Consider the following 14,057-nt stretch of genomic DNA (forward strand, 5'->3'; position numbering starts at 1 on the left):
GTGTGGTGGGCACATGGGCACAGGTCTGCACATGGGCTTAAAGGAGCTCTGATTCATTGTATTTTCACTAAGAATGAGAACTCCCTTAGTTTCCAATTTTTTAGATGGTGGTGACTGTTTGTTAATGCTTCTTACTTCGTTCTGGGCTTAATCAAGACATTACTTTTTTGAAAATCTGTCTCATTGTTTTAATAACTGCAGCAAATCTTACTGTGAGACTATAGTATTAGAAGATATGTTTTCTGTCTTTTTGGCTCTTGGCAGAAAGTAACCTGAAATGTAAAAGTTAATGGTTGTTTACTGTGGCCATTCAGCTAGGCAGTGAGATTTTCTAACTTCACTCAGTTTTTATTAATGGTTATAATCTAAAGTTTTCTTTTTTAATGAACCCGAATTCCTCCTGCAATCAGTGAAATCCCTGTGTTCTGTCTCTCATTCATCCCTAAGTTCAGTTCAGTTTAGTCACTCAGTTGTGTCCGACTCTTTGTGACCGCATGGACTGTAGTACACCAGGCCTCCCTGTCCATCACCAACTCCCGGAGCTTACTCAGACTCATGTCCATCAAGTCAGTGATGCCATCCAACCACCTCATCCTCTGTCGCCCCCTTCTCCTCCCACGTTCAATCTTTCCCAGCATCAAGGTCTTTTCAAATGAATCTGTTCTTCGCATCAGGTGGCCAGAGTATTGGAGCTTCAGCTTCAGCATCAGTCCTTCCAATGAATATTCCAGACTGATTTCCTTTAGGATGGACGGGTTGGATCTCCTTGCAGCCCAAGGGACTCTCAAGAGTCTTCTCCAACACCACAGTTCAAAAGCATCAATTCTTTGGCGCTCAGTCTTCTTTATAGTCCAACTCTCACACCCATACATGACTACTGAAAAAAACCATAGCTTTGATTAGACAGACCTTTGTTGGCAAAGTAATGTCCCTGCTTTTTAATATTCTATCCAGGTTGGTCATAACTTTCCTCCCAAGGAGTAAGCGTCTTTTAATGTCATGGCTGCAGTCACCATCTGCAGTGATTTTGGAGCCCCCCAAAATTAAGTCTGTCACTGTTTCCATTGTTTCCCCATCTATTTGCCATGAAGTGATGGGACCAGATGTCATGATCTTAGTTTTCTGAGTGTTGAGTGTTAAGTCAACTTTTTCACTCTCCTCTTTCACTTTTATCAAGAGGCTCTTTAGTTCTTCTTCGTTTTCTGCCATAAGGGTGGTGTTATCTGCATTTCTGAGGTTATTGATATTTCTCCTGGCAATCTTGATTCCAGCTTATGCTTCATCCAGCCCAGCATTTCCCATGATGTATTCTGCGTATAAGTTAAATAAGCAGGGTGACAATATACAGCCTTGACGTACTCCTTTCCCAGTTTGGAACCAGTGTGTTGTTCCATGTCCAGTTCTAACTGTTACTTCTTGACCTGCATACAGATTTCTCAGAAGGCAGGTAAGGTGGTCTGATACTCCCATCTGTTTCAGAATTTTCCACAGTTTGTTGTGATCCACACAGTCAAAGGCTTTGGCATGGTCAGTAAAGCAAAAGTAGATGTTTTTCTGGAACTCTTTTGCTTTTTTGATGATCCAACGGATGTTGGCAATTTGATCTCTGGTTCCTCTGCCTTTTCTAAATCCAGCTTGAACATCTTGAAGTTCACAGTTCACGTACTGTTGAAGCCTGGCTTAGAGAATTTTGAGCTAGTGTGTGAGATGAGTGCAATTGTGCAGTAGTTTGAACATTCTTTGGCATTTCCTTTCTTTGGGATTGGAATGAAAACTGACCTTTTCCAGTTTGGTGGCCACTGCTGAGTTTTCCAAATTTGTTGGCTTATTGAGTTCAGCAGTTTCATAGCATCATCTTTTAGGATTTGGAATAGCTCAACTGGAATTCCATCCCCTCCACTAGCTTTGTTCGTAGTGATGCTTCCTATGGCCCACTTTGCATTCCAGGATATCTGACTGTAGGTGAGTGATCACACCTAGGTTATCTGGGTCATGAAGATCTTTTTTGTATAGTTCTTCAGTGTATTCTTGCTACTACTTCTTAATATCTTCTGCTTCTGTTAGGTCCATACGATTTCTGTCCTTTATTGTGCACATCTTTGCATGAAATGTTCCCTTGGTATCTCTAATTTTCTTGAAGAGATCTCTAAGGGTGTAAATATTAATGAAACAGGTGACTGTCCTTTCTGGATAGTCAGTTTCAAAGTGAGGATGGTGAGACTAATGAAGTCACTCTACCTCTTCTGAACTGAGTACCATTCCTGGGTGATGCTCTGACACACGTTCCAGTTCTGGGTGCTAAAGATGCAGGAATGTCACTCTAGATTTCATTTCAGCCCCTGGTGAAGAGTCTAGTCTGTCTTCCCCAAATCAGAACTCCTTATTAGAGACTGGCCTGGAGAAGTGGCTTAATCTCAAATGTAGAATTACTCACAGATGCCCTACAGGAAATTAGTTCTGCTTTCTCTTCTTCCACATCCCTTTTAGAATTTCCCTGTTAAAGCCCTGTTGTTATTACCATGTGTCCCCTTGTGGCTTACAAAAAAGAAAAACAAAACAAAAAGCCAAAAGTAAAAGTGTGTTTCTGGTTTCTTCAGTTGGAACTTGGGATACATTTTCCTATAGGAAAAAAAAAAATTGAATTTGATTAGGTGATGTTGAAATGGCCTGGTAGTGCTATAGTTTAGGTATGTGCTGTGCTAGGTTGCTTCAGTCGTGTCTGACTTGTGGTGACTCCATGGACTGTAGCCGTAGGATTTCTCCAGGCAAGAGTGCCAGTGTGGCTTGCCGTTTCCTCTTTGGGGATCTTCCTGACCCAGGGATCGAACCCGAGTCTCTCACATCTCCTGTGTTGGCAGGTGGGTTCTTCACCACTAGTGCCACCGGGGAAGCTCATAGTTTAGGTATATTACAGATTAATTTGATGTTGGCGGGGATGGTCGGGGTTTGAATGGTAACTTCATCTCCGTTTTAATAGCATTATATCTGGAGGAATATGAATTTCAGATTTCAACAGAAATTTAGGAAACAGGACTCATAAGTTGAAAGTTACAGGCAATTTTCGAAGGTTTGTAGCTGTTTTCTTCCTAGTTTGTTATATTTTTCCACTCCCACCTCTCCTTGGATCTCACTCTTAACTCACTGATGTTTCCCCTCACTCTGCTGTGGAGTTCTTTGTTTCCTTTCCCACTCCCTTCCTGGGTCTGGTCCAGTCATTCGATGATCTGATTTTTGTATGGGATGAGGCTTGTTGTGGGTATTGTTTTTGCCTCTGAGTTTCCAGCTTTTGGGGCTTCCCTTGTAGCTCAGTCAGTAAAGAATCTGCCTGCAGTGCAGGAGACCTGGATTTGATCCCTGGGTCGGGAAGATCCCCTGGAGACGGAAATGGCAACCCACTCCAGTATCCTTGCCTGGAAAATCTCATGGACACAGGAGCCTGGTGGGCTGCAGTCCATGGGGTCACAAAGAGTTGGGCACGACTGAGCGACTAACACTTACTAACACTTACTTCCAGCTTTTGGCTCAGTGGCCAGCCTTCAGCACATTTTGAAGACATTCTGATCTTTTCAACGTTTCTTTTTTGTGCTTCTGTTCTCAACCTCAAGGGTAATCATTGTCTTTTCAGTTATTTTATTGATCATTAAACAGTCTTCTTCCCATGACCTTTGTTAGCTTTCCCCTTTATATGCACAATGTAAAATTAACTTCACACTGATTACAAGTGGGTCGGGATTAAAGTACATCTCAGCATCTTTTCAAAATGCTCACTGCCCCCCTCCAGATACCACCATGGCAGGGAGACACAGGCTTCAGAGAATGGGGTTGAGGTTTCTTTTTGTTTTTTTCCTTAGTTAAATTTGTGTATTTGTCTGTGCTGGTTCTTAGTTGCGGCACACAGGATCTTCGATTTTCATTGTGGCATGTGGGTTCTAGTTCCCTGACCGGGGAATGAACCTGGGCCCCCTGCCTTGGGAGCATGGTGCCTTAGCCACTCGACCACCATGGAAGTCTCAGGTTCAGGTTTCTTTAACTCAGTTTCCCATCAGTTCAGCTGAGATCAAGTGAATGAACATTCTTAGGGAAGAATGTGCTCAGGGCTGAAAGTGCAAAGATGAAGAAGACATCATTTGTTGCTCGGTGATTTTATCTATTGTTTAATGCAAAAAATAAATGGTCTCTAATAGATGGGCCTCAGGAACAAGGTGTGCTAAAGTACACATCCAAAAGGAATGTGGAAGCCAGGAAAAGAATACCACGAGCTAATTGTTTTCTGAAGCTTGTTTATGAAATAAATGTCACAATAGAAGTGGCTGGATCAAAGATCTATTGTTTGTGACTTTCAGCCAGGAGGGGTACTTAGGAAGATCTTTGGCCAGGAATGGTATCATTATTTGAGAAGAAAGAATGTTTTATTTCTGATTGGTCCAATCTTTAGAAATAGGAGTACTCATATTTGTCAGTTATACCTCAATTTAAAAAAAGACATAAAAATTATTAAAAGAATAAAGGTTCATTATTAACCAATGCCCCCTCACCTTCTCAAAAACCCCAAAGAAATAGGAATACTTGGTGTTGAACCTTATGTCATTTTTCTGGGTTATTCAGCTTATTGTATGACCTTAGGATAAAAATTCTGGAATCTTAAGTTTCTGCTTCAGCATCTTTCAGTGATATAAAGTGCATGCATGCATGCTCAGTTGCTTCAGTCATGTCCAATTCTTTACGACTGCAGCCAGCCAGTCTCCTGTGTCCACGGGGATTTTCTTTCTTTCTTTTTTTTTTTTTAGAGTTTTGGCATTTAATTAAAAAAAATTTTTTTTTTGACATCTCCATGGCTTATTTATTTATTTATTTTTCATTTATTTTTATTAGTTGGAGGCCAATTACTTTACAGTATTGTAGTGGGTTTTGTCATACATTGACATGAATCAGCCATGGATTTACATGTATTCCCCATCCCGATCCCCCCTCCCACCTCCCTCTCTACCCAATCCCTCTGGGTCTTCCCAGTGCACCAGGTCTGAGCACTTGTCTCATGCATCCAACCTGGGCTGGCAATCTGTTTCACTATAGATAATATACATGTTTCGATGCTGTTCTCTCGAAACATCCCACCCTCGCCTTCTCCCACAGAGTCCAAAAGTCTGTTCTGTACATCTGTGTCTCTTTTTCTGTTTTGCATATAGGGTTATCATTACCATCTTTCTAAATTCCATATATATGTGTTAGTATGCTGTAATGTTCTTTATCTTTCTGGCTTACTTCACTCTGTATGATGGGCTCCAGTTTCATCCATCTCATTAGTACTGATTCAAATGAATTCTTTTTAATGGCTGAGTAATATTCCATGGTGTATATGTACCACAGCTTCCTTATCCATTCATCTGCTGATGGGCATCTAGGTTGCTTCCATGTCCTGGCTATTATAAACAGTGCTGCGATGAACATTGGGGTGCACGTGTCTCTTTCAGATCTGGTTTCCTCGGTGTGTATGCCCAGAAGTGGTATTGCTGGGTCATATGGCAGTTCTATTTCCAGTTTTTAAAGAAATCTCCACACTGTTCTCCATAGTGGCTGTACTAGTTTGCATTCTCCATGGGGATTTTCTAAGCAAGAATACTGGAGTGGGTTGCCATGCCCTCCTCCAGGGGATCTTCCCGACCCAGGGATCGAACCTTCACCTCTTGTTTCCTGCACTGGCCAGCAGTTCTTTACTGCTAGCACCACATAGAAGCCCAAGGTCTTTACCCCCAGTCTAGAGGCTGAATTAGAGACGTTGTGTTTGGGGGCAAGTAAACCATTCGGGTGCCTGTGGTGTTGAACTCATGGGGTCTGGATTGGCCATTGTCCAATATGAGGCATTGTCCAATATCAAAAGAACTTTAAAAGACGGTCCCTTGCCAGCAAGGTACTTCCTGACTTCAGGGACAGAGCATCCATGGAACCAATCCAGAAAAAGTCTTCCCATTGTCCACACTTTCTTTTTGTACAACCAGAAGACTGGCAGCTGGTGTTTATCTTATCCGTTGAAGGCTCAGGGGTTAACAACTTTATAGAGAAGAGCAATCATAATCATAAACCTGACTGCATTTGCCTAGCACCTTGGCATTAGCCTGCTCATTCCTGCCTTAAATCCTGGTGCTGGCTCCTCTTCCTTACTAATAAAATGTCCTTTGAAGCTTTCTTTGCACCCCAGCATAGGGCACTTTTGACTACATTAAAAACCTGTTCTGGCAGATATCCTTTCTTCTCAATGATTTTCTTTGCTGGGAATTCCTTTGCTGCCTCTTGGTTGGCAGAAGCTCTCCTCCTGTTATCTTGACATTTTAAAAGTCAGACCTCTTTTTAAAATCATCAAACCATCCTTTGCTGGCATTCCATTCTCCAGCTTTAGATCCTTCACCTTCCTTTTGCTCTGAGTTGTCATATAATGACTTCACCTTTTGAATCATATTCATCTGTAGGTATGTCTTTCTTGTAACAATCCTGCCCCACACATAAAAGCTACATTTTCAATATGAGATAAAAAGGCGTTTTACAAAAAGCTCAAGGTTTTCACACCTGCTGTAGCTGCAGCAACAGCTTCATGAATTTCCTTTTCTTTTTCTTTTTTTACAATGGTCCTTCCACTGAACTCATTTGTCTTGAAGTGGCGGGCAACCACAGCTGCAGACTTGACTCTCGGCACATATCAAGCCATTTACCCTTTTGTCACTTTTCTCTGCTTCTTGGGAGCACTTCCAGCATCACATATCATATGGGTCCGTGCTGTTATTCAAGGTTTACGGTATTGCACTAAACATGATGAAAACTGTGAGAGAGCTTAAAACTCAATTTCGTACTGCAAGGAAATTGACTAGAGAGACAACTGGTCACATGATGATGAATCTCACGTGGAGTTTCAAACAGATACTTGCAGCATTTGTGCTCAGGGCTGTAGCAATAGGAGGTGCTAGGAAATTTTTACAGTGTTACAGTCTATACTGCATCTTTACCTTTGTTTACATTTCTGTCAACTGGGAGTGGTTCTGTACTGGTCTGTTTGTGTGAGTACATTTTGATACATTTTAACTTTAAAAAACATGTATATTTTATGATAGTAAATGATAGAGTTGTATCTACATGTATTTTATGCATTCATGATACACCTAAGTTTTTCTTAATTTTTTTTGATATTACTATGTTATGGGGTGTATCTGTGAGACTTTTCAAATTGTCACAAATCTTCAAAAACTTTTATATAAATAGAAATTTCCAAAAATTTTATGTGTATATATATATATATATATATATAAAAGAACTATATATATATGTGTATGTGTGTATGTAGAAAAAACCACATACATGTGGGCCTGCACTCTTCCAAACTTTGTTGTTCAAAGATCAACTGTATGTTGAATTGAATGGAATTACCATTTTATTTAAAATAGAAAATAATTGAATTTATATTACAATTCATGAAATAATTATCATAATAAAATAATTGCAGCTAAGATTTTTTGAAAATGCTTATGTGTTGGGCTTGGTACCAAACTAGTTATTTCATGTGGCTTATTTCATTGAATTCTCACAACTGTGTGCCTGTGTGTGTGTGTGTGTGAATTCCCCATGTTATACATCAGGGAATAGGTGTAGAGGGGGTGAGTGACTTGACTCAGGACACAACCCTAGTGGTAGAGCCAGAGTTTGAACCTGGTACATCTGACTTCCGGTGCATCTGACTGCCTTGCCAGGCTCAGTCATTCTTCTTTCTGAGTTCTAGGTTAAGTTTGCCACTTCAGATTAAATCTGCCCTTCAGCTCTTCTCCTAATGGGGAGATTAATGATGTTTCTTTCTTTTTTTTACAAAAAGAAGATTTTATACTTAATGCTGAGTTGTCTTGGCAACACAGAGTGAGTTAAGTATCAAGTTTTTATGTAAAACCTTGATTCACTTAAGATTTTAGATTTCAGTAACTTAAAAAATTACCCATCTCCAATACTGACATGAAATACATTCTTAGAATTGCAGTTAGGTAGTCATAAAAGAAGATAAACCTTCCACTTTTAGATTGTTCTGATTTTAGCCTGTATTATGTTGATTTTGATGGCTTGGGTGTTTACTTGCATTTGCTTATTTCCAAGTAGATTATGTGTGTGTGTGTGTGTGTGTGTGTAAAATAAAGTCACCTCCTGGAAACTAAAGCACAAGCAAGCAGTGAAAGCTAACTTTATTTTCTCCAGATTTGTTCTTCCTTAAGGTGATAGTGACTGGGATTTAATTATTTTAAGAAACCAGGATAAAGGTGATGATAAAAACACATCCTTAATGAATTTGTGTGTGTGTGTGTGTGTGGTAGGCCATCTGCTAAAGCCTTTCCATGCATTATCTCATTTAATTTTAACAAACATTCTTTGGGGTAAATACTTCTTATAGTGAAGAAAACTGCATTTCAGAGATGACTAAGAAATGACTGAGAAGGTGTATGAATATGCTCCTCCCCACTTCCAATCTTGGTGAGGAATATTATACTCTTTAGAAAGAATATAATTTTCAAAAAATACCTGGAGAAAGTAGCATGGATTCATATACACTAACATATGTAAATAGATAGCCAATGGGAATCTCTTGTATGACTCAGGGAACTCAAACTGGGGCTCTGTAATAACCTAGAGGCGTGGGAATGGACTGGAGCTGGGAGGGAGATTCAAGAGGGAGGGGACATATGTATAATCTGTGGTTAACTCCCTTGGACTTCAAGGAGATCAAACCAGTCAGTCCTAAAGGAAATCAGTTCTGAATATTCACTGGAAGGACTGATGCTGAAGCTGAAGCTCCAATACTTTGGCCACCTGATGCAAAGAACCGATTTATTAGAGAAGACTGTGGTGCTGGGAAAGATTGAAAGCAGGAGGAGAAGGGGACAGCAGAGGATGAGATGGTTGGATGGCATCACTGACTCAATGGACATGAATTTGAGCAAGTTCTGGGAGAAGGGAAGCCTGGCGTGCGCAGTCCATGAGGTCACAAAGAGATGTGATTGAGTGGTTATCATGATGTATGTCAGAAATGAAACCAGTATTGTAAATCAATCGTCAATCAATTAAAAATAAATAAATCTTAAAAAATAAAGAACCTAGAGAGAGCACCAAATCCTAACCATTAGACCACTAAGGAGACATTACCATATGTAAAACAGATATCCAGTGGGAATTTGCTATGTGATGCAGGGAGCTCAAATCCGGTGTTCTGTGACAACCTAGGGAGGGCTGGGGTGGGTGGGGTGGGAGGTGAGAGGGAAGTTCAAGAGGGAGGAGGCATATTTATACCTGTGGCTGATTCATGTTGCTGTATGGCAGAAACCAACACAGTATTGTAATTATCCTCCAATGAAAAATAAATAGTAATAATAAAAAAGAACTGAGAGATAATGGACAGAAATGTCTGAAGTAAAGAAGGTTTATTTTTATTGGCCTTCTTATGCTCTTTCCAAGCCTTTCCAACTCGGGTTAGATTGAGGGACACTAATGAATGCTTTCTATTTATTAAAAATAATTTTTTTCTTTTTTTTTTTCCCCATGAATGCTTTTTGCATTGAGTCAAAAGCAGTACTACTTGACCTATGCAGTCCACTCGAGTCACATGGGGGGCATTTAATAAATACCAATGTCTCAAGCTCATCCCCAAAGATCAAGATTTAATTGGCTTGGGATACTGCCTGGATGCTGAGATTTTAAAAAAATTCTTTAGGTTATTTCTCAACGTCTACCTACAGTGGAAATCCATGGTGTGTGCCAGTGGGTCCCTAAGCTTGACTGCACATTGGGATCACCTGGGGAGCTTCAAAAACTCCTGATGCCCAGGCCCCTCCCCCAGAGATGGTGATTTTATTGGCCTGGGCTGTGGCCTGGAGTTTGGAACTTTGAAGATAGTCCCAGGTGATTCCAGTGTATTTCTAAGTTTGGAGACCGCTGGTTTAATACAGTGGTTTTCTTTTTTTAAAAAATGGTTTTAAACTGATAGAAATTTAAAAAGAAAAGTTATTTATTTGTTTGCCTGCACTGGGTCTGAGTTGTGGCACATGGGATCTAGTTCCCGGACCAGGGATGGAACCTGGGCCTCCTGCATTAGGAGCGCAGAGTCTTAGCCGCTGGACCAGCAGGGAAGTCTCTGTGCAGTGGTTTTTTACCTTGGCTGCACATTAGAATCACCTGAGAAACTGTTAAAGCTCCCATGACCCTGGCTTGCACCCACTCCAGTTAAATAGAACCTTTGGTGCTGGATCTTGGTGGCTCTAGTTTTCCACACTCTTAATTCAGAATACTCGAAGGACGAAGGGAGACAATGATTAGTATAGGAGAGGCTATTCTTGGGCTTCCCTTGTGGTTCTCTTGGTAAAGAATCTGCCTGCAATGTGGGAGACCTGGGTTGGGAAGATCCCCTGGAGAAGGGAAAGGTTACCCACTCCAGTATTCTGGCCTAGAGAATTCCGTAGACTATACACAGTCCATGGGGTCGCAAAGAGTTGGACACGACTGAGCGATTTTCACTTCACTTGCCTTATGTAGCTATACTGAGTTCATTTTCTTAGACCAACATGATGGAACGCAGAGCTAAGCAAATTATGGAAAGTAATGTATTCTGTGTTCCAAATAATTAGCTAATAATACAATTTGCTTTGCCTGCTTTATTGATATAGTTTAAATAGTATTAAAACCAAGGATGAGATTGCTGGTTTAATAATTCTAGGTTTTTCCTTTTTTTTCTGACTTAATGTGGCTCAGCTGTTAAAGAATCTGTCTGCAATGCGGGAGACCTGGGTTTGATCCCTGGGTTGGAAAGATCCCTCAGAGAAGGAAATGGCAATGCACTCCAGTATTCTTGCCTGGAAAATCCCATGCGTGGAGGAGTCTGGCAGGCTACGGTCCATGGGGTCACAAAGAGTCGGACATGACTGAGTGATTTCACTTTCAATAATTTTTAAGGGCCCTCCCCCCAGCCCTTGTTTTGTATTATTTGGCTGGTATCAAAAATGACTTTTCCCTCTAAAATTAAAGAACCATTAAGAAAAATAAAAATTTTTTAATTATGGAAAATAAAAGTGACATCCTCTATTTGTACCTTATTGAACATGATCCTTTCCACTGTCTTCCAGGAGTGCCAGGCGTCAAAGAAGAACGCTTTGAGGAAGGAATGACAGTAAAGCACTGTGCGTTGTCCCTCGTGGGAGAGCCCATCATGTACCCAGAAATCAACAAATTTTTGAAGCTACTTCACGAGTGTAAAATCTCCAGTTTCCTGGTCACAAATGCACAGTTCCCTGCAGAAATCAGGTGAGTGGTCTCACCTGTCAAGATGATGCTTCTTGAATCTGTGTTTAACTAAGAGGTAAAACTAACAGGTATTGATTCAGAAAGGATTTACTCATTTCTAACAATGTATAAATGTTGGCTTTGAGGGGTCAGAGCACCTGCTCCTAAACATCGATTCTATTGGGAAAGATAACATTTGTTTAAAGAACAGAGGCAAAAAAAAATTGCTGGGGGAGTTCAACAGAGAAGTTTTTCTTTTTTTTTAAAATAGGAGAAGTGGGGTAAAAACTTCTCTGAGAAGGCTTATTAAATTTGGGTCTCAAAATATGGCAGTGACAACCTAGAAGGCGGGGAGGGAGGTTCTAGAGGGAGGGAACATGTGGATACCTATGGCTGATTCATGTTGATGTATGGCAGAAACCGACACGATATTGTAAAGTAATTGTAGGGAGAGAGCAATTGGCCAGGTGGCGGTGGTCAGGCTCTCTTGCCCCACTCCCCTCACGTCCTACTAGCTGGGATCATCTGTGGCACTGCGCATGTGCGTGGTGGTGTGGTCCTGTGTGTGTGAGCACCACCTGAAAAGCTCTTAGAGGCAGAGTAGAGTTGTGCTGAGTTGAGTTGCTGCTGCATCAGCCATGAGCCAATAAAGCATGTCCGCAGTTTATATGGCTCCTTGCATCTTCTTCCAGCTTCCCTGCCCATACCTTGCCTGCACTGGGTTCAGCAGACAGTGAGATACAGCGAGATAGTAATTATCCTAATTAAAAAAATAAATTTTAACAATATGGCTGGGATTGGTACTTGGGGAGATAGGAAACTGTAGGTTTTTAATAGCCTTTCCTTTCTCCAGGGGATCTTCCCAACCCAGGGATTGAAGCCAGGTCTCCTGCATTGCAGGCAGATTCTTTACCAGCTGAGCCGCCAGGGAAGCCCAGGAATACTGGAGTGGGCAGCCTATCCCTTTTCCAGCAGATCTTCCCGACCCAGGAATTAAACCTGGGTCTCCTGCGTTGCAGTCAGATTCTTTACCAACTGAGCTACCAGGGAAACCTAATTTAAAAAAATATAATAAATTTTAAAAATATGGCTGGGATTGGTACTTGAGGAGATAGGAAACTGTTGGTTTTTAATAAGAACTGCCTGAGAAAGATACAGAATTGGGGTCTTTGGGATACCATTATGTAAATTTAGTTGATTTGGACCACAGAGGGTGCAAAAGAGCCTGGCAACTGGAAACCAACTTGAATAGGTTGGGGCGATGACTTCAAATGCTGTTCTTTAGGAAGATCTTGCTTTCTGCAGAGTAATCTGCCAGCATGTTTGTATAAAGTGGGAGGGCCAGGAAACAGGAAACTGGATAGGAGATGGTAAGGTTTGTTTAAGAGTTGTAAGGATGAAAGGAAGACAGAATGAGGAGTCTTCAAAAAGGTGTCATTGACATTATACTTGAAAATATGTGGATTATTTTCAGATATCTTTTGATATATTGATTTCTAACATAATTCCACAGTGGTAAGAGAACAGATACTGTGATTTCAATACGTTTAGACTATGAAATTTTTCACCTTGTTTTATGTCCTTGGATATAGTCCAGTGTCTCCTAGTTTATCGTCTATGGGAACCTGAATTTGTATCCTACTGTTGTGTGAAAATTGTATAAATCTTAATTATGTTGAGTTGGTTCATGGTGCTTTTTGGATCTACCACATCCTTCTACTTTTCTGTCTATTCATTCTGTTAATTTTTGAGAGTTTGATATTGAAACTCCAACTAAAAATCTTAATTTTTCTACTTAAAAAAATAATTGTAATATATAGTGGAACTATATGTCACTTTGTTCTGTGTTTTCCAAGTCTGCTGTATATGTGTTGTCATACTTTCATAATTTAAAAAATAAAAAAGGAAGAGAAAAAAAAAAGGTGTCATTGAGGCATGATAGATCAATAAGCTTGGCAAGCTGGATGGCTCTGTGAGCCCTGCATAGAGGAGGACTTAGCTGATGACTGGGAAAGTTCTGGCCAGGTTGATTGATAGGATTGTGGGGCCCTGTAACAGCAGAGGGATCGCCCATACTCTGATCAAAGGAACTCTTGACTTTGTTAGCTGGTCTTCCCTTGACCTACATACAAGCGTCACATTCAGGCTAGTGGCCTTTTCGGGATACTTAACTTTTCTTTAAGAGGATCTCAGTTTCTCCTCCAGCTCCAACGCATAGGGTTCTTCGCTGACAGTTCTCCCACAAGAAGGGAGTTTTCACAGTGAGTGGTCCTTGAGGATTTATGGAAGATAGGAAAAAAACACCATAGGCAGATGAGAAAGCTTTATGTTTTTATTTGTCAACATGGCGGCTAATAAAAGTGACCAGAATGTGACACTGAACAATAGAGCTGTTGATGACTAAACAACAACAAAAAACCCTTCTCTTGAGAAAAAGTCCTCTTAGTTCCACAAAAGCAAGTGTGTTTTTTTTTTCTTCATTTATTTTTATTAGTTGGAGGCTAACTACTTTACAATACTGTAGTGGATTTTGTCATACATTGACATGAATCAGCCATGGATTTACATGTATTCCCCATCCTGATCCCCCCTCCCACCTCCCTCTCTACCCAATCCCTCTGGGTCTTCCCAGTGCACCAGGCCCGAGCACTTGTCTCATGCATCCAACCTGGGCTGGTGATCTGTTTCACTATAGATAATATACATGTTTCGATGCTGTTCTCTCGAAACATCCCACCCTCGCCTTCTCCCACAGAGTCCAAAAT

At 40.8% G+C, this 14,057-nt stretch overlaps 1 protein-coding gene across 2 annotated transcripts in view; it reads left to right on the forward strand.

Annotated features, from left to right (window-relative positions):
* The window catches only part of LOC110125218 (S-adenosyl-L-methionine-dependent tRNA 4-demethylwyosine synthase TYW1), a 144,404-nt gene that overhangs the window by 47,989 nt on the left and 82,358 nt on the right, over positions 1–14,057 (forward strand). For both annotated transcript variants that reach the window (XM_070461277.1, XM_070461278.1), the window contains one exon: positions 11,136–11,313. In XM_070461277.1, the coding sequence (XP_070317378.1) occupies positions 11,136–11,313 (178 nt within the window). The remainder of the gene's footprint in view (positions 1–11,135; positions 11,314–14,057) is intronic.

Source organism: Odocoileus virginianus, chromosome 33 (assembly GCF_023699985.2).
Source record: "Odocoileus virginianus isolate 20LAN1187 ecotype Illinois chromosome 33, Ovbor_1.2, whole genome shotgun sequence".
NCBI lineage: Eukaryota > Metazoa > Chordata > Mammalia > Artiodactyla > Cervidae > Odocoileus > Odocoileus virginianus.